General features: G+C 34.1%; 1 protein-coding gene across 1 annotated transcript in view; it reads right to left on the bottom strand.

Annotated features, from left to right (window-relative positions):
* Window positions 1-19,097, bottom strand: part of LOC111511015 (intermembrane lipid transfer protein Vps13) — a 1,108,316-nt gene that overhangs the window by 776,967 nt on the left and 312,252 nt on the right. The window contains 1 exon segment of the mRNA XM_074170346.1: window positions 11,986-12,438. Within this exon segment, the coding sequence (XP_074026447.1) occupies window positions 11,986-12,438 (453 nt within the window).

The following is a 19,097-nucleotide window of genomic DNA, read 5'->3' as shown; positions in this document are numbered from 1 at the left end:
ATTAGATGCTAAGATTGCATTAGCGAATGTTGAATTGGCTAAAATGTGTACGGATGCAGATGAACTCCGTTCAAAAATTGTTAAAGATAATCAATTCAATCAACGTTCGAGAATGCAAGCTCAGGCTGAGCTTGAGGAGTCGACTCAACTTTATGAGACGGCATTATCAGTGAGAGATAATTGGCGAAAAGAGTTGGAGACTGCATTTCAAAGTGACGGCGATTAGTTTTGGGAATGATAATGTGTTTTCAATATCGTGAGTTAAAAAATATAAGCGGGAATGGAGTATACAATTAATTTGGTTTGGTATACACAGAACGTTGCGAATGGCTGGGGCAACGTTTACCGCTGCAATATTTTTCAATTCACATACTTATAATTGAAATGAAAACAAAAATGAACTTTAACATTACTTTAATCGTAAATACAATAGTAGATACATTTACACCATATTTGATTCATCAATCCAAGAATTTTGTTCGCTAGGAAGGCCTAACCACTTTACATATACTTTATTTTTTCTGCTCTTCAACACCTTCTCAATCCTCTAAAAACATCCTCTAATCGGTTGTTCATTCATATCTTCAAGATTATAGGTCGTTGGGGTGGATTTATTAATTTTAACAATCTTGAAGAGCTCCGTGGTAAAGCTCGCAGTGTAAGACTTTTCAAAAATATTTTTGAGCTTGCTTATACGTACAATATCATTCAATTGGAATTTGGGTTTACTTTGTTTTCCTCCAATTCCATTGATACCTTTGAATTTCAATTTTGTTGTTGAATCAACATTGATGGGTGCCATACCTATTGTACGATGAGCTTAACTGTTATATCTACTAGTCATAATTGGAAGAATATCAAGCCATTTGTGGTGACCTCTCATCGAAAATTCCTTGTAGAGCCATGCCTTTATTGTACGAATCACTCTATCTGCTATAACCGCCTTCTTTGTGCTAAATGTTGAATAATGATTGATATTATATTCTCGCATGAGAGATGAGAAGTTTCTATTAAAAAATTCTTTCCCTTGATCGCTTTGTACATGTTTGGGGGGAAAATTTGGCTTCCTTCAGTACATATTTCATTGCATTAGTTATTGTACGACCTGTTTTATCTTTAACTGGCACAGTCCACAGATATTTTGAGTAACAATCAATCACTACAAGTATATATCGGTATCCTTTATTACTTTTTGCATAAGGTTGTAGTTCAGCTAGATCTATTTGCCATAGATCTGCAAAACCTTTGATGGTGGTTATTCTTCTGCGAAAATTACTGTTTGCAGGTCTATGTAATTCATTAACAACTTGTCGTTTGATATCACTTATTTCATTAGTCATTCTATTTCAATATGATTAAAGAGAAAAAAAAGTGATAATGTTACTGCACTGAATGATGATGTGACAGTGATCATTATTTGTGCATATATATTAATATATTATACCTTCTTCACGTAATTCTTCAATTATTGAAATTATTTCATTATCATGACCGGTATGTCCAGCTGACTTTGAAGATACCAATAGTCGTAGGCGAGCAACTAACTCTTTCGGTGAATTCCAGTACACATAATTCACAGGTTTAGAATTATGTTTTCACTCGTTTGAGTGCTCCACCAATTTTACTTCTACTTCTTATTGGATATTGTCGTGAGTCTAATAGAGGTTTGATAACTTCACGAAATTTTTTAGAATTTGTATTTTTAAAACCATTCTTCAGATGATATTGTTTATATGGAGCATTCGTTATTTTCAATATTTTGGAATATACTTGACGAGCTTCTTCATTATCAACATCTTGTGGATTCTTCAAAAAGATCATATCATACAATTCTGGACTACCTGCGCATTCATATTTTTTCACTTTATTAGCATCCCAAAATGAAATGTATCCATCTTTGAAATGTACCACTAGACTTCCCATTTTCAGCTTTTGTGTAATAGGATCCATACGTACAACAAATGTTCCATCATATGCTGGATTTCTAGATTTTACATTATTCAAATGTTTCACCAAAACATCTTCACCACTTTCATTCATATCAGGTGAGGTGTCAGGATCCGAGGAATCGATGTGGGACGATGATGGTGTTTCGAATAGAGTTGTTTGAACATTATAATGAAATTGGTATTGTCACGCACTAATTGTTTGGGTACCCGTGAATATGTCTGTGCTAGATAAAAACAATCAACATCCTTATGACGTCCCATACAGAAATATGATCTAATAATATCCTGCTTTTCACATATCACATCATCAAAAATGAAAACAGAATTAGGCTTAGCGTCGGAGGGTTCCACTATTTCTGCATTATTGCTGAATGTATGAAAACCTAATCCTTTTATAGGTTCCAAAACATTTCGCAAGTACTGATATTTAGGTTGATTGAGTGATTTCGAATAGAGATACACATTTCTAAATCTCAGTCCTTGTGGATGTGTTAATAGTGATATCATTGCATTCGTCTTTCCACAATTTGATGGTCCTATAATGAGTCCTCGAACTGATGATGGAAGTAGTGGACCATGTCTGAATACCCTTTGTCCATCCAATCCACACCCAAATTTCTCATCTAGATTATCTACAGCAAACTTTTCTTTCTGTTTTACAATGCGCATCGTGTCGTGGTTGGAGGCTATATAAATGTTATTAGGTTATTCATTTCAATGTGTACCATCAAACGATACGGACGTATTGAAAGTGATCATAAAATTAAAAGAGGTTATGGTTTTGTTGATGATTTAATAAACAAACATCTTTTCGAATTACATCTATCCGGAGGTTATCAATACTGCGGACCGGGTACAAAACTGAAACAACGATCGCAACGATCCTGGAATCAATAAATTAGATATTGAATGCAAAAAACACGATATTCAATATTCTAAGCATCCATCCGATCTTGCAGCAAGACATTTAGCCGACAAAGAACTTGAATACAGCGCTTGGGATAGGGTTAAATCGAAGGACGCGAGTATTGGGGAAAGAGCAGCTGCATTACTTGTCACCAACATTATGAAAGCAAAAAGACATATGGGCATGTGTTGTAGTACCAATAAGAAAAAATGTAAGAGGAAACAAACGAAGAAAAATAAAATTAGAAAAGTTGCATTTGGTGCTGGGATAGTCCATAAAGTGCGAAATGTATTGAAGAAAGCTGGTGGGAATCAATTTGTGACGAATAATAGCAAAAAAGCTATCACTGTGGCATTGCAGGCGGCACGTAAATACCTCAAAGCTGCCGGTGGAAAGAAGAAAATCCGCACACCACGCATAATTCCTGTTCCCAAGATCGGTGGACTTTTGCCATTGATACCAATTTTTGCTGAACTATCCGCAGTAGGAAGTTTGGCGGGAGACGAGACAGCTATTGTTAATTTAGATGGAACACATTGGGTGGCATATAAAAAATGCGGGAAATAAGTCGCATATTTCGATAGTTTTGGAGATCTACCCCCACCATTGGATACTTGCATGTGTTGCATATGAGATTGCATATGTTTGGGAATAGTTACCTAAACATCTACAAGATGACATCGATATAATGGAACATAGATATTGTTATGAACACCACCCCGATCAAAATTCAGATTCGGATGTTAATGATGGTCCTATACCCCGAAAATCTATGTGTTGCATTTGTAATATAGAGGATGTGAATATTGGTATCAATAAAAATGATACTCATTACAATACAACATCTTCCAAAAAGTGTAAATTGTCTCAAATGTGCTGTTGCTGTGTACAACAATAAATTGAAATGTATTTCAAAATATTCATCAGTCATGTCACGAAAGTTCGAGCTACAAGCTGTCGGGACAAGTGTCTTGAGTGCGGATTTTTTCCACCAATTGAATTGGATAGGAACAGTCGTTATGGATTAGGACTTTTGGGATTCTATGGATGAAATACAATCAATAATATAACTGAAGCTAATAAATTAGTGAGTTTTAGAATCAGTAATGACAACTCATCGATACCCCAAAAGTTTACAATTGAAATTCCATGTGGTGCTTACGAAATAGAAGAGATCAATGCTGTCATACAGAAACATATCATGTTCAGATTGTTTCATGATAAAAAACCAATTGATATCGTTGCAGATGATATTTTCTATCTACACGCCAATAATAATACATTCAAATGTGAAATGCGATCCAAATATGAAATTGATCTGACACATCCAAATTCTATAGCAGAAATGATGGGGTTCGCTCATGGCATATTTCCACCAAATCAGATACATGAACCCTCATTACCAATAAACATTAAAACTGTGAGACTTATCCGCTTAGATTGCAATATAATATCTGGTTCATATATAAATGGTGAAGAATCCCACATTCTTTTCTCATTCGATATTGATGTTGAACCTGGATACAATCTTACTAAAGAACCACACAGTATTATATATATGCCTGTCAGTCCAGAAGGTCGTCAATTGATTCACAACATTACAGTGCGCATTTTGGATGAAAAAAATAACCTTATCGATTTTGGAAGTGAAGAAGAGATTTTCATTATTTTTGAATTGAAGAAAATCGAATAACTATTGTTATGGGTTTCATTTACAATAGACAAAATCGTATTGAACAATCCCAAACCAAAACGAGCTGCACTATCAAAAAGAAAATTGTGCATAAAAAGAAGCTCATTCCACAAGTGTATGCTGAACAGTTAGCACATAACGCTCTGTCTGTGAGTGATCTTAAATTTTTGAAATCGATTGGATTGAAAGTGAGAAAATAACAATGGTGCTCGACACAAACAGTGAAAAGTTGAATATATTTGATGAACCAGTGCTCGATCATTCTCTCATAAGTTTACATGAGCACACATATAAGCCCTACGGATCACCGCTATTCAGGAATTCGGATGAAATTAGAATTGCAATCAATAATCAAGATGTTATACTAGATATTGCCGAGAGTTTCATTTACATAGAAGGTAAATTCACCCCGAAAGATGTAGCGAAAACATGCTATCTCTCGAATGATGCAATTGCATTTCTCTTTGATAAAATTCGTTACGAAATGAGTGGTGAACAAGTAGCTGTTGTTAGAAAACCTGGGATAACATCTACAATGAAAACCATGATATCATTTGGACAATCACATGCTAACACATTATTGACATCTGGCTGGGGACTTTCACAATTGAAACAAGATATCTTGGATACAAACAGTCACGTTTTTAGTGGAAAACTACCACTGAAATATTTCACGGGTTTTGCTGAAGATTACAACAAAAGTATCTTGAATGCCAAACAGGAATTGATTTTGATTATCGCTCGATCATTCGAAAACTCATATATAGGTGAGGTTGATGCTGATTTGGAAATAAATAAAATCGAATGGAAAATAAGACATATTGTACCAGATGATAAACACAAACTCAAACTTTTGAGTAGAATAAACAAAAGCGGTCTGAATGCCAAAATCAAGTTGGCTTATCGCAAGTGGGACCTCTATGAACTACCATCATTATGTGGGACTTCTTCAGACATATGGGCCATCAAAACAACTAACGCTCTGGAAACTCCTCGTTTTGTCATCATCGCATTCCAAAGTACTACCGCATCTGAAGATAGAACACAGGATATTACAAAATTCACAACTGCTGATATGAATAGTATTCGAGTATACTTGAATTCTGAAGTTTATCCCTATGAGCGTTGGAATTTGAATTTCGATAAAAAACTTGATGCTCCTGCTTATTATGCTTTTGAGAGTTTCCAGCGAAGTTATTATGATAAAGATATGAGTGAACCTCTGATGGACATTGGACAATTTAGAGAGAATCCACTATTCGTCATCGATTGCTCCCATTAACCAAATGCAACAAAATCATCAACTATTGATATAAAGATTGAGTTTGAGACGAGGAAGACCAAGTTTCCAGACAACACTAAAGTATATGCATTAATTTTGCATGATACAGTTTTAACATACAATGCATTGGATGGTTCAGTTCACAGCAGATATTGACACTTTTTAAATTATTGATACTATTTCATTTTTCCACTCTTATCATGTACTGTTTTATGATTTTTTTTTCATTTGTAACTGACTTATATCATGTATTGTATTTTTTTTCCTAATTCATATATATCATATTTATTGTTTTGTAATCATTTTCTATTGTATATAATGGCATTTAAATAAATAAAACATGAAAATAATACAAAGTTTTTTTTATTTGACATTATTTATAATTTACAGGAACATACAGACAATCTAAAATAACTTCTTCCTCATAATCATCATTTTCGCGACCATCTTCAATTTCCTCTCGATTTTCATCATTCAATTCAAAGTGATGAATAATCCATTCTGGCAAGTATGGTTGGAGGAATCTTCTCAGGTTCAGTTCAATCATAACCTCACAAAGTTGACACAATTCCAATTCATTATTAAAAAATTTGTTACAAGCTTCAGCGCCACTCCGATAGTTCTCAGCATCACGAAGACATAATTCGATTTGTTTTTCATCATACCATACACTCATATCATAATTGCTTGCATGTTCGGCTCCATCACCCAACACCTTCAATTTAGACGACAAATGTTGAACCGATGATTTGAGATCTACAACATCGACCCAATCTTGACTTGCATATTGCATCCACATCTTTGAATGGTGGAACTGAAATCAAATAAAAAAAAACAATTACCAACCTCCAACCTGTTTCCATGATATAATACTCACATTCCCATTTTATTTGTACTTATAAATTGAGTGTATTCAACTAAGTTAGTAATGTTTATATTTCCATATAATTATCATCTAAATTATCTAATATATGAATATTATTAAAACAAAAAGATATTCACTATACATAATTACTATTATTATTCAATCATATTGAATTTGACTAGAGATCGCGTTTTCATACCTGCAAAACTTTGCGGGCTCTGACTTAAATACACCAACGTGTATTTACCACCCGATGAGTTGATACAAGTTATATAGTCATCACTGAATTGCAACGAAATACGTTTTGGTAGCCATGTTTTAAATAATTTATCATTGCTCACATCTTCCAAAGTTAATAAAATTGATTTTCCAAACCTTGTAGAATAAGTTGACATATTCTTAATTATATATACTTCATCAATTGGTAATGATGATAAAGCATTTTGCTCTAGTATTTCAACCTCCTGTACAATCAAATTATTGATTTTATTTAAGTCTACTTTTGAAACGGACATGATGAAAATATGTATGAAAATATAAACAATTTCCAACAGCAAAATACACTCACCGTCTTCCTTCTATTACGAACTGAATAACACTCTACCAATTGCTTACTGCCGCAGATATATTCGTCTACTGATTTCATAGTGTGCCAGGCATTTATTTTATGTTGAACACCGCGAGTCACCCCCACCATGAAACCGTGAAAGGTTCACATTGCTAGTTGCTACCCAGAAGAGATGCCTGACGTCACAGCCAAGCCCACCTCCCAACTGGATGCGATAACAGATGTCGATACGAACAGGCAGTGGTCGTTGTGCTCTCGGAGAGGGCAGACGTTAGCACAGTCCTCGACCGCCTGCGTGTCACCATCGATAGCGAGGCTAGAGCGATGCGTTACGTCACAGCCTTCACTGCATCGAGAGAGAGGTGAGGGTAGACCGATGAATACGCATTACTCAGCCAGACGTCGTGGAGTGAACGTATGTTTGTACATAGACAAGCACATGATGAAACCCTGTACCGTGCATTCTCACACACACACAAAATCTCATATGAAAAAAAAATCTGAACGATCCATGAACCAGACACTTCAAGGTCACATCGCCTTGACTTTACTAAACAACAAAAAAAACAATTAATACGTCATAGTGGTGAGGGGAGACTTAGAACCGGAAAAAAAATATGAAGGATACATGCACCAGACACTTCAAGGTCACATCACTTCGACTTCACTAAACAACAACAAAAAAAAGCAAGTAATACGTCATAGTGGTGGGGGGAGGCTTAGAACCGGCTCAAATCTCCTACACACGGTCTTGACATGGTACTTCGTTAACTCCTTGGAACTCCAGTTGGCAATCCATTGGATTACGGATCATGGACCTTATTGTACGTTCTGGTACGAATAAAGCTGCTATATTGTGATGGAAGTATGGTACTATACGTTAGTATCTCGGGTTTTCTGCTGTTTCTGTGTGATCTTGGAAGCCGCTTTTATAATGATTCAATCATACAGTTGTCTCGATACTGTTCAGCTCTTGTTGTATATGTTCGTTGTCTGCCAGCCTCCTTGAACATGTAATTAGTGTTTTCGCTACCGAGTGAATTTGTTTTGGGTGGTGGTGTGAATTTGCGTTCAGGTATCTATCAGGGTGTTTTGCTTTGCGATATACCGTGTCACCTAACCTAGAATTCCGTCCTGCTTTTTCAACTTCCTTCATGAATTTGATCCATCGATGGATTTCATTCAAGCGATGGGAAAAACTTGAAAGTTTCTGGTGTCCATGTGATCACATTCTGAAAATGTGGTCGACATTTTCAGCCAGAGTTTTGGTTTCAAGTCTGACGTTGCAACTGCTTTGGTTCAGATTTCTTCCATAAAAAGATTGGCAATAATCGGTGATAGTGGCGGGCCCATTTGGGCAGCACCCTCAATTTTTTTGCATCGTTAATCATTATAGATTTATTACGTGTTTATGATGGAATGTTCAATTCAATGTCGTAAGGATATCGTCCGGACTAACGATTTATGTTTTTAATATCTATGAAATGATCGGCATTGCGAACATATGATTCGACCTTTTCCGTATGTAGTTGAAGTGCATGAGTAATGTGTTCCGATAATTGATGCAATGGTGAACCTACCGAGCTCACGATTGGTCTAAGTGGTGTTCCTTTTTTATGGACTTTGAGGACACCAAAAAGTGTAGGAGACTTAGAGATGATTTCTCACTTGAAATCAGATGCTTTTCGATTTTGTCGTTCATAGGAGAATTATTGATGGCAGTTTTTGTGGTCTTCTCTAAATAGGTAGTTGGGTCTCTAGCTATTTTCTTGTGGGCTGGGTCCTCTAGTACTTTCATCATTTTGGTTTCGTAAGCTTTTGTGTTCAACACTACTGTTACATTGCCTTCATCTGCTAAAAATATGATTATACGTTTAGGGACAAGACAAGAACAATCCTTCTCCCCCTTTCTACTGACCTGGGCGCTAGATAGCGGTAAAGTTCCTTGAACCCACAAGGATCCATCGGATTCTTCTAGAACTATGGGTTCGAGCAGTTATGAGGTATCGGGTGATAATTTTCTTTTTCTGAAGTTTTCCATCCGATTGGCATTGTTAGATTATCCCTAACACGTTTAGGCGACGAGAAGGAATATAATATTTTTGGCAAAATTCCTTGCTTGCCTTACCAGTTACTTTTTAGCAGTAACTGCCATTAGAATATATTTATTCCAATGAATTTGACTCTTCTCATTTCTCAAAACAGATTTAGGATTCTCCGGAGTATAAAAGTCAATAGAATAGAAAGCATAAGGTGATGATAAAGGACTCACAAGAATGCAGAGGATATAGACTCAGACTGCATATGCTGGACATGCCAACAGCAAATGCATAATGATCTCAAGTTGTGGCAAACAAAAATTAGGTAAGTCTTGAAAGCATCTCCGCAAAACATCTGTGTGGAAGAATGCTCTGACAGTGGGTCAGTTCAAAACGTAAACATCAAACGATCTGACGATAGGCCTTGAGGACCCTAGAGTGACAGCGACGAGTCAAACAGAAGTATCATCGGTGAATAGGCGGTAACACAATGAAATAATCGAGAATCGAAATAATTAGGAAAGATTATTAATGTCAGTCAGTAAAGTTTGAAGTAATATTTATAGTGTCATAAATTAGATCGTTTTGTTCTCGCCGGCAGGCAGAAGTAACGAAGTTTTCACCTGTTTCCAGATTATATTAAAACTCTAGTCCAGTCTTGTGCAAATCTCCCATATCAAGTTAGTGAGAGATCTAAAAATAGAAGTAGTGTCAGTTTCCGGCCACCTAAAACTTTACTTCGGTTTTTTCAAGTGTAAAAATAAAAATAATGTGTTTTGAATAAAATCTGAACGACTTACTACGGAAAATCATGCGAAAACATGATTGACGCGACCGAATTGGAGAGTCCCACTTCTGGATCGAACGATTTTATTTTAGCGAAGGCATTTTCTCAGTTCACCGAACTCAGGATTCACTAACTTTTCCTTATCATGACTGTTTGCATATGTGAGTAAACTGTAAACATCGTCCATCAAACGCGTAAATCTCCAAACTACGATTTTATGTATTCGGTATTAAACTGATTTACCAAGAACAAGTGTGAGAAATTAATAAGAATGAAACTAGTCTCCGTTAAAAGATTATGATACATTATCGTTTTACCTCTGATGTTCACCATGAATATTAGAAAGATGAATCAGATATACTAGATACTTTACTTTACTATTAATAATTTACTTGTGTTAGTTATTTTATGTTTAAAAATCTGTTTAAAATCTGTTTTTCCGTTAACCAGCTGTCGCACCCCTACGAACGACAACCCTCAGAAGTCGAAACTTGTGCGAGCTAAGGATTAACGAGGTCTTACCTTTTAACGTGTGATTCCTAACACGGGTTGGACGGTAGCAAGTGAAGATCGATCGTTCAGACTAGGGCTTGAACCACCGACCAACACGGCAGTCAATTCGAGTGAGTGAACAAAGCACCCACGCCGAACCGCTTGGCTACCGGCTGACCGGTAGCCAAGCGGTTGATAAAAACGACTCATGACGACTTTTTGCACGATTTATTCACAAAAGCGAGTATGTTTTATGACAAGTGTTAGTATAATTCATTTGCAGAAATGGAATTGATATAAAACTTTAACTAGATTAAATATTCTGGTTTATAATATAGAATGCTCAACTAGGATTATTTGTCCTCATATCCCTTAAGTTACGCTCGCTATCTGTAATGGTTAACATCCTGTTCATGGTTTGAAACCGGCATTGTATTTATTTGTTTTAATATATTTTTAAAATCTACGTTTGTCTTGCTGATTGTCAACACCTGGCTAGCCAAAGAATTGTCTTGCTTGTTTGGAAATAGCCGCTCGTTTCCAAGCGAGTTTCTCTGTGTTCTCGCCCCGACGTTTCGGCTACACTCTTCCGTCTTTTTCTACACTAACTGCTCCCGTACTGTCGAGAAATAGTATAAGGAACCACCGGTGGCGTGTTCCCTGGTGCAACAGGTATTTGTATAGTTGTCAACTATTGTATCGCACCTTGTATATGTACCAAAAAGGGGTCATGACAAAGTTCCTGGTGTTAAAGACTGTCTATAACCATAACACGTCTATGGTAGATCAAGGTGTTGAAGACACTATCCTGGCAGGCCATGGTTTCTGACTTCAGCCCAGTCGAACTGAGAAAAGTAAAAATCAATTGATTTGATCCAAGATCTTCAATGTATTTTTAAATAAAACTGCATACATCAGTTTATCGGTTTGTAGCATCAAAAGTAAAGTAGTATCTAGGGCCTTGGTGTCTGTATTTTGCTGAATGGGTTTCAACTCCAACTCGTTTAGTGTCAAAAATCAATAGAAATAGGTCACACACAAAAGAGGATCCGAACTTCTGATAACTTTACAGGTTCTCCCGATATTTGAAACTTCATTTTTCGTTTTCACATCTCACTTCTGAACAAGATTCCAGTCCAGAATATCTTATGGGAAATACGCTAGTAAACACTTCATTCATTTTGTGATAGATACTCTCTTTTTTTTATGAATCGCTTTCGATTTTACTGTGGATTTGTTGTTGATCTGAGAGCTCCAGCTGAGCAGAGAACAAGAAATGAGATATATTGCGAATTGAAATTGTAGTGCTTTGAACCCTACTCTCACCTTATTTCTCATTGTTGTATTTACTAAACTAACAAAGTTAGTATAATATTTATATAACAAAATAAAAGTCAACTCACCTCAATCATTTCAATTTTTCCAAATACAGTGATATCTGGAATAGATGTATACCAGGTAGACAGATTTCTCTTTATTGCAATGTTAAATGACAAAGGTTTCAGTAACGAACTTTCTGTAATGGTTTGGTATTCTTCATTCAATTTAATCCTAGAAACTTTTAGATCAGTCAATGTTATTTTCAAATCATCGACAACAACTGGATGTTCTTCATTTTCAACATCTAGATTCAAAAATGCATTTGATAGTGTAATAACTCCCATATCCAAGAGTAAACAATTATAATTTTGAGAGTCAACTGGAAAAAGTATTATTGGGGCTTTCAGATTTATATTCAGAGAAACTTTTGTAGCTTTAGTATAAACTTCTTTCATGTTCTCCTTGGCAGTTTGAGCAGCAGCTTGGGAAGCCTCGATAATTTTCTGTTGGGCAGCTTGGAACTGATTAAGAAAATTCTGAAAAAGTGGAAAAAATTAATGTAAGAATATTTTCGGCGGTATGCCTTTATAAAATAACAATGTAACGTTTGATTCTGTTCCATCTGAGCTACAATGGAAAAAATATTCTTGTCGATGGAAGTCGTCCCATCCATTTCAATAGTTTCAACAGACAAACTGTCGAATATTTGTAAAATGAGGAATGTAATATACCAGTTAAAAGTTGTTGAGAAATAACAAAAACTAGGGGATCCAATATTCTAATACAAAATTCATGGTGTAGAAAAATATGAAAGCTAGATCTATTTTTTTTTTAATTTCACAACCAAATTTCTGAAAATTGATGGAAAAAAATACATGCAAGTTGTAACATTCTTCAACAATTACAATATGAAAATTGTAAAAGAAATTCCCAATTCCACTACAAAATGTTTTGAAAATTGATAGATTCAATTCTCGTCGTAGTAAAAGCCGAAGAAGTACCTAGTTGTTGTATGACGAGTAATCACCATTATAAGCCTATGTTGTAGGTGTATATGAGAGTAAAAACAGAAAAATGTTATTATTATTATCACAAAACAAGATTTGTTCATTTGAAAAACTCTATGAAAATCAAGTATTATGAATGCTCCTGAGGAAAAATGTTTTCATTATAAAGTGCAGAAACATGCGTATATTTTTTTGCCATCATTGACCGCAAGCATTATCCGGTTATTACTGATAAAATGCATGTATTGATTCATATTCAAACTTGAAAATATTATAATCGCACTCAGATGAGATGCATACGTAATATTTAGAATTGTAGCAGTTTAAATATTTTGTCTCCATGCTTCGTTCACTCGGGCTGTTGATTGTATACTAATTAAAGTCATATATTTGAAACATTGTTCGAAGTAATTTTTTGATTACGTTGAAGGTTATAACTATGAGTCATTAGTTTGGTACTACTCATCATTTAGCAACGAATGATAAGACAGTGCAGTGAGTTTTATCCTTCTAATACATCAGATAATAAATTTTTATTGAATTTAAGGTACATTTACAACTTTATATATACATGTATCAGTTTGAATAACTGTTCATCAAACTTCAACCTGGCATTATTGAAAACTGATGTGATAAATGAATAGAGATTGAAAAAATCATGGTAAAAATGTCTTTTGATATGCTTACACAACTCAGTCTCCAATATATGGTCAAATGTTGAAGTTTTTGTGTGAACACATATTTTTCCGTCGCAGACAAATGTATGTGAAATGTCACGACACTTTTTTGAAGCAAACGAGAAAAAAATAGGAGGCTATGTTTATTAACTTCAACATATTGAAAGCATATGGTATTTCGCAAGTATCGGTTTCATATATATTTTTTAGTATAAATCATTTCATTATGGTACGTCATAAGGATCAATTACATAGGGGAATTGTGGCGTACCACTTCTTAGAATATTTTTATGAATGTTGCTTATAAACTATATAACTTATAAATTATTTCATTTTGATATGCCTCAAGGTTCAATTACATAGGTGAATTGTGGTGTGCCAGTTTTCATAATCTTTTTTATAAATTACAACTGCAGTATACCCAAAGGATCAGTTCCATGGATATTTCTTAGAATAAATCATTTCATTTTGATATGCAGCAAGAATCAATTACTTGGTGAATTGTAGTGTTCCATAGTATTTTCGAAAATATTGGGTTATAACTTTTCATGGGCACTGAAAAGGTTGAAACGAGGGATATAAGATACAAATAAAAAAATCAGGGCTTCCTTGATGATTACACAAGTAACCGAAACGTTATAACTTTGATGAAGACTCAAATAGAATTTGAAACGGTGTGCTGATGATAAAAAGTAACAAACATGTTGGAACTCTGATGAAGACTTTGATAAAGTTCAAACAGTGTACTCTGATGATGAATAAACTGAAATAATGGGGCTGTAACTGAGAAATGGGAAGTGAAAAAGGTTAAATGTGAAAGCATAAATATTTATGAAAAATTCAACCGAGGAATGGAACACTGAAATTATATTTTTCATGTGTATATGAAATCATTTTTATCGCTATATCGTTCCGAAGAGGGTACGTAACAATTTATCAAGAAGCTGTTTATCTTTTTTTAAGCAATGCAATGGCAATGAACGCAATAGATTCGGCGGTTTCATAATCACACCTTGTGTTATATTTCGTAATCGATTAGATAATACAGCATCATGATGAGTAATTTCCGTGTATTTTAAACATTTTCAATATCTTTTTGGTGCAACTTTCGGATTTTGAAAAGTCAGAATGAAGACATTATTACTTTTGGTAATCCATTAGCCAATTGTTTAATTTCATCATCTTTTGCTATCAAGAACTTTTATATTCACCTGTTTTACACAGCGACGACAAGACTTGTTTCATAAATCCATTTGGTAAATGGGCTTGTTTCATGCTTTGGAAAATGATACTGGTTTGCTTATAGACTGAGTTAAGGGTATATTATACTTATCAAGCCTAATCGGTCCTAAGACCTCTTCATATTTGCAGAAAAAAGAACAATTCGAAAAGCAAGAATTTAAATTGGCCGCGCATCTGTTGACCAATAAAATTGATCGTGTCTAGAGCGGAGTTGCCAAGTGTATTGATTTTTAATATCCAATCACAGATCTGATGATCCAATTTGACAGACGCCATTTTTGTTGTTATTGTTGTCAACTCGGTGTGAATACATCTGTTACAATTATCTAATTGAAGAACTTTTTTTTTGTAAAAAGTAGGTCTCGGCGTGTGCCTATTCTGCTGCATATTCCGTGTCATTAGTTAACATTCCGAAAAATATTTTTTCAGATTATTTTTGGATTGAATTTCATCATTACTACCACCAAAATGGTTAAAAATGTTTAATACCTAGTTGTAAAAACATATCATCCACACCAGACAAAAAGTTTTTCAGTGTTCCGAAAAAACGAAACTCTAAGAGATCTATGGTTTTCTTCAGTTGGCCGAGCTAAAATAAAAATTAAATCAAAACTTTCCATCCTTCGATAAAAGACAAAGTCTGAAATGAATGTCATATAAATAAAAGGGACTTACTAAATATACCACCTAACGTTTCAATTTTTCATTCTTCATTTCGGTACCAAAGTATTGCAAATTGACTCTTGGTAAGTTGTCCGAGTCAGCTTTAACAAAACTTGGCACAATATTCATTTTGATATTATTTTACCAAAAATACAAAGTTATGTGTGGAAACCATTGACATTAAAAAGAGCACATTGTGGCATAGACTACAGAGAGCGCTGGCTGACTGGATGACAATATGGCTAATATACCAGTAACGTTGAATTTCTTATTTTTGGTGGTTGGCATGAATGCATTTTATTACGGTTCATAAGCATTCGAGAACCATTCGAAAATACAGCTCGTTAAATTCTATTTAGAATCATATTTAGATATAACTATATCAGTTATCAAGGCAAATATTATTGTCCGTTTTCATGCTTAATTCGTGGATTCCAGCTGTCTTATTATTTTATATTTATTTGTTTGCTGGCTTTATTCTTAAAAAAATATATGAATAATCACAGAAAAATTTAATTGATCGTTCATTTTCTCAGGAAAATGGAGTACCCATATCACAATTTATTGGTTTATTCGGCATTCAAAATATATGTCATATCGGATCCATTCTGCTTGTTTTTGCAACATTGAGTTTCAATTTTTTCTTAGCTGACAGCTCGCGTAGGAATAATTCGTTTTTTCATCGAGTTTAGTTTGTGTGTGTTTTAAGTGTTTTAGAAAAATATTTGAATATTAATATGGTGCATTCTTGTGCTGATTTCAATTGTGCGGAAAGGCACAAGAAAACAAAAAGCACATTGGTTTATAGGTGAGTTATTTCATATAATGAGTTTAGGTTCCCAAAGAATAAAATGATGAGAAAAAAAATGAGTGAAAGTATTGAAAAGAAAGAACTACAATCCTTCTACTCTTCCACTCTATAGAAATCATTTAAAAAGTGACTATAAATGAAAGGGAAGGGGAACGAAAATATTGAATTTGATGACACAGTTTTTTATTTCAACTTCAGGTATTCTTCTCATAAAGTATTATCTGCAGTTAATACTGTTGCTGGGAATATGAAACAAAATTAATTAATATTTTTGCAAAAAAATCAAATGCTCTCCATTATACTTCATTAAATTTTATCATATGAATAATGGTATTGATTCAGAAGCTTTTGTTGGATCAGTTCCAGTACAATCAATTCTATCTATACGTGACCTCTTTCAACCTTTCTTTCAAGTTTTGGAAGATTAAACAGATTACCAAAGCGAGCGTATAACGCTTGAATTTAGAAGCAATATTAGAAAGAGTTATGTATGTAGGAATCGTTTTTTTTTATAAATTGCAGTTGGACAGATTGAGGATACATTGAATATTTGAAATGATTCTTTAATCCAGTTTGCTATATTTTTCGATTTTCATAACTGTATATTTATTATCGAATAATGCATAAAATCATATTTTAGGTAAATATTTTGTGATCTTTCGACTTTGTGTACTGATTTTAGATATAGATTTTATTTCCAAACATGATTTTTCGTGTACATTTTATTCCATGTGGAGAATTTTTCATTAACTGAAACGTTAACGGGTTCATATACACTTCCATAATTAAATGGATAATTATAGGCTTCGTAAATTTTACGATTTGGCAATGTTGATTATTTCTATTGTTCCTATTGGTCAATCGAACAAGAATCGGGAATAGGCCCTTGACGTCATCGGTCAACCACATTGAATTTTTAATAATCAATTACGGGAAAACTACGGTACTCAGAGACCTGAAACAAAGTGCACTGTTTATCAATTTGAAATTTCTATCAAGTGAACTATAAACCAAAAATCATGAAACGAGCCCATTCGATAGCTTCAGGTTTTTTTGAATGTGTTAAAAGAACCTGCCTTTCCCTAATAAAAGTCAAACAATGGTTTTTCATCCAGAGAAATTGTTACTTTCAAAGAACTGTATTTTATCTAGTTGTTTATATGTCTTTTACACATCCTTTTAGCTCATGATTATTCGAGGCAATTTTTAAAAACTTGAAATTTGGGCATGATACTATCAATATGAAGTTGTGTTTCAATACAACATTTTTCATTGTTTAGTTCAAACATTTTTATTGAATTATTGTCACCTCAACAAGTCTATATGCGTAACTGCACCAAAGTCTTGTTTCAATGCACCATTTTTTCTCTGCTTCGTTCGAAAATTTCTATTGCTGAGTTCCGTTCATATGAAGTCGTGTTTCAATAATTTTTTATCGTTTATTACGCAAAGAATTCAATCTTTCATACAATATTTTTGTTTGTTTAACTGAAAATTGTGTAGGATGTCGCATTGAAGTGTTTGAGAGAAAAATATATAGCATAACCTTTTGAAAAAATGTATACAGGGTGTTTTATTGATGTTTGTTGAAAGAAAAAATTATACAAGGTGTTTCAAAATATATATGAAAACAAAATGATAATATGAGGTGACGAGGACCTCAGTTTTCAACGTGCGATCCCTCAATTTGTACATGATGTCTCAAAATACATCATTCCTGAAAAACATGACTGCATTAACGTGTTTAGAAAAGTAATATACAGAACGACTCATTTGAAAACTTATACAGGACATCTCATTGAGAAGAAAATTATATACAGGGTGTTCCAAAAAACAAGGCGACTCAGTTTTCAACGTGCAATCCCAATGAAAAACAACGTATACAGGACGTTCGCAAAAAAAACATGGCGACTGATCCCTCAATGGAATACATCATTTCATCGTTTAGTACGCAGAGTTCATTCTCACATTCAATATTTTTTTGTCTCTCCAGCTTATTATTCATAGATATGATTCGCATAAAGTTGTGTTTCTATACAACATTTTTCTCCGCTTCATTAAACATTTTAATTGATATTTTCCATTCAAATCTTTAGTAAGCATCTTTAATAAGCAAATAGTTCATTCTTACATACAATATTTTTTCTTTGTTCAGTTCAGAACATTTTTATTGATATATTTCACTACAAAACTACAAAAAAAAATTAGTGTCCGACCGAAACTGATTTTTACGACCGAAACCGAAAACAAATTTCGGCAACGGTCTCAGTTTCGGCCGAAACCGAAACTTCCTTACAAGGATTATGTTTTGAAGGAAAAATAAAGAAAACGTTATTATAATCAGTCAGTCTATATTTTTTTATCTTTAAATCACAACGTTATGCAGTCTTCGACATTTTTACTTATTGATAATCAACATAACAAACCCTTGTTTAAGAAAAAATATTAATTTCCCCTTAAAAAAGGTGAGGTGTTTATTTGAGTAGGTGTAGATCCTTCTTTTGAATATTATTAATGGTTTTTCAAAAATATTAAACATAAATTACTTATTTAAGTTGTTACCTAATATTACAATAGGTACTTAATATTTATGTAATGAACAAAGTAAATCATAAAGTAAGTCACGAGTCACGACATGATTAGGCACGTGGACGCGGCAAAATGTCTTCGTCGCTTGTATGAAATTCAACCCGCCGAACATGACCGATCATAGTGCGGGAACTCCCGAATGCAGTTTCGGTTTCAGTCGTAGTTTCGGCAGGTTTGCCGCCGAAACCGGAACTAAATCGAAACCC

The sequence above is a fragment of the Leptinotarsa decemlineata genome, unplaced genomic scaffold (assembly GCF_025532065.1).
Source record: "Leptinotarsa decemlineata unplaced genomic scaffold, Ldec_3_MD MMD2_P_RNA_scaffold_8, whole genome shotgun sequence".
NCBI classification, from domain to species: Eukaryota; Metazoa; Arthropoda; class Insecta; order Coleoptera; family Chrysomelidae; genus Leptinotarsa; species Leptinotarsa decemlineata.
This window is presented reverse-complemented; position numbering and strand designations above follow the sequence as displayed.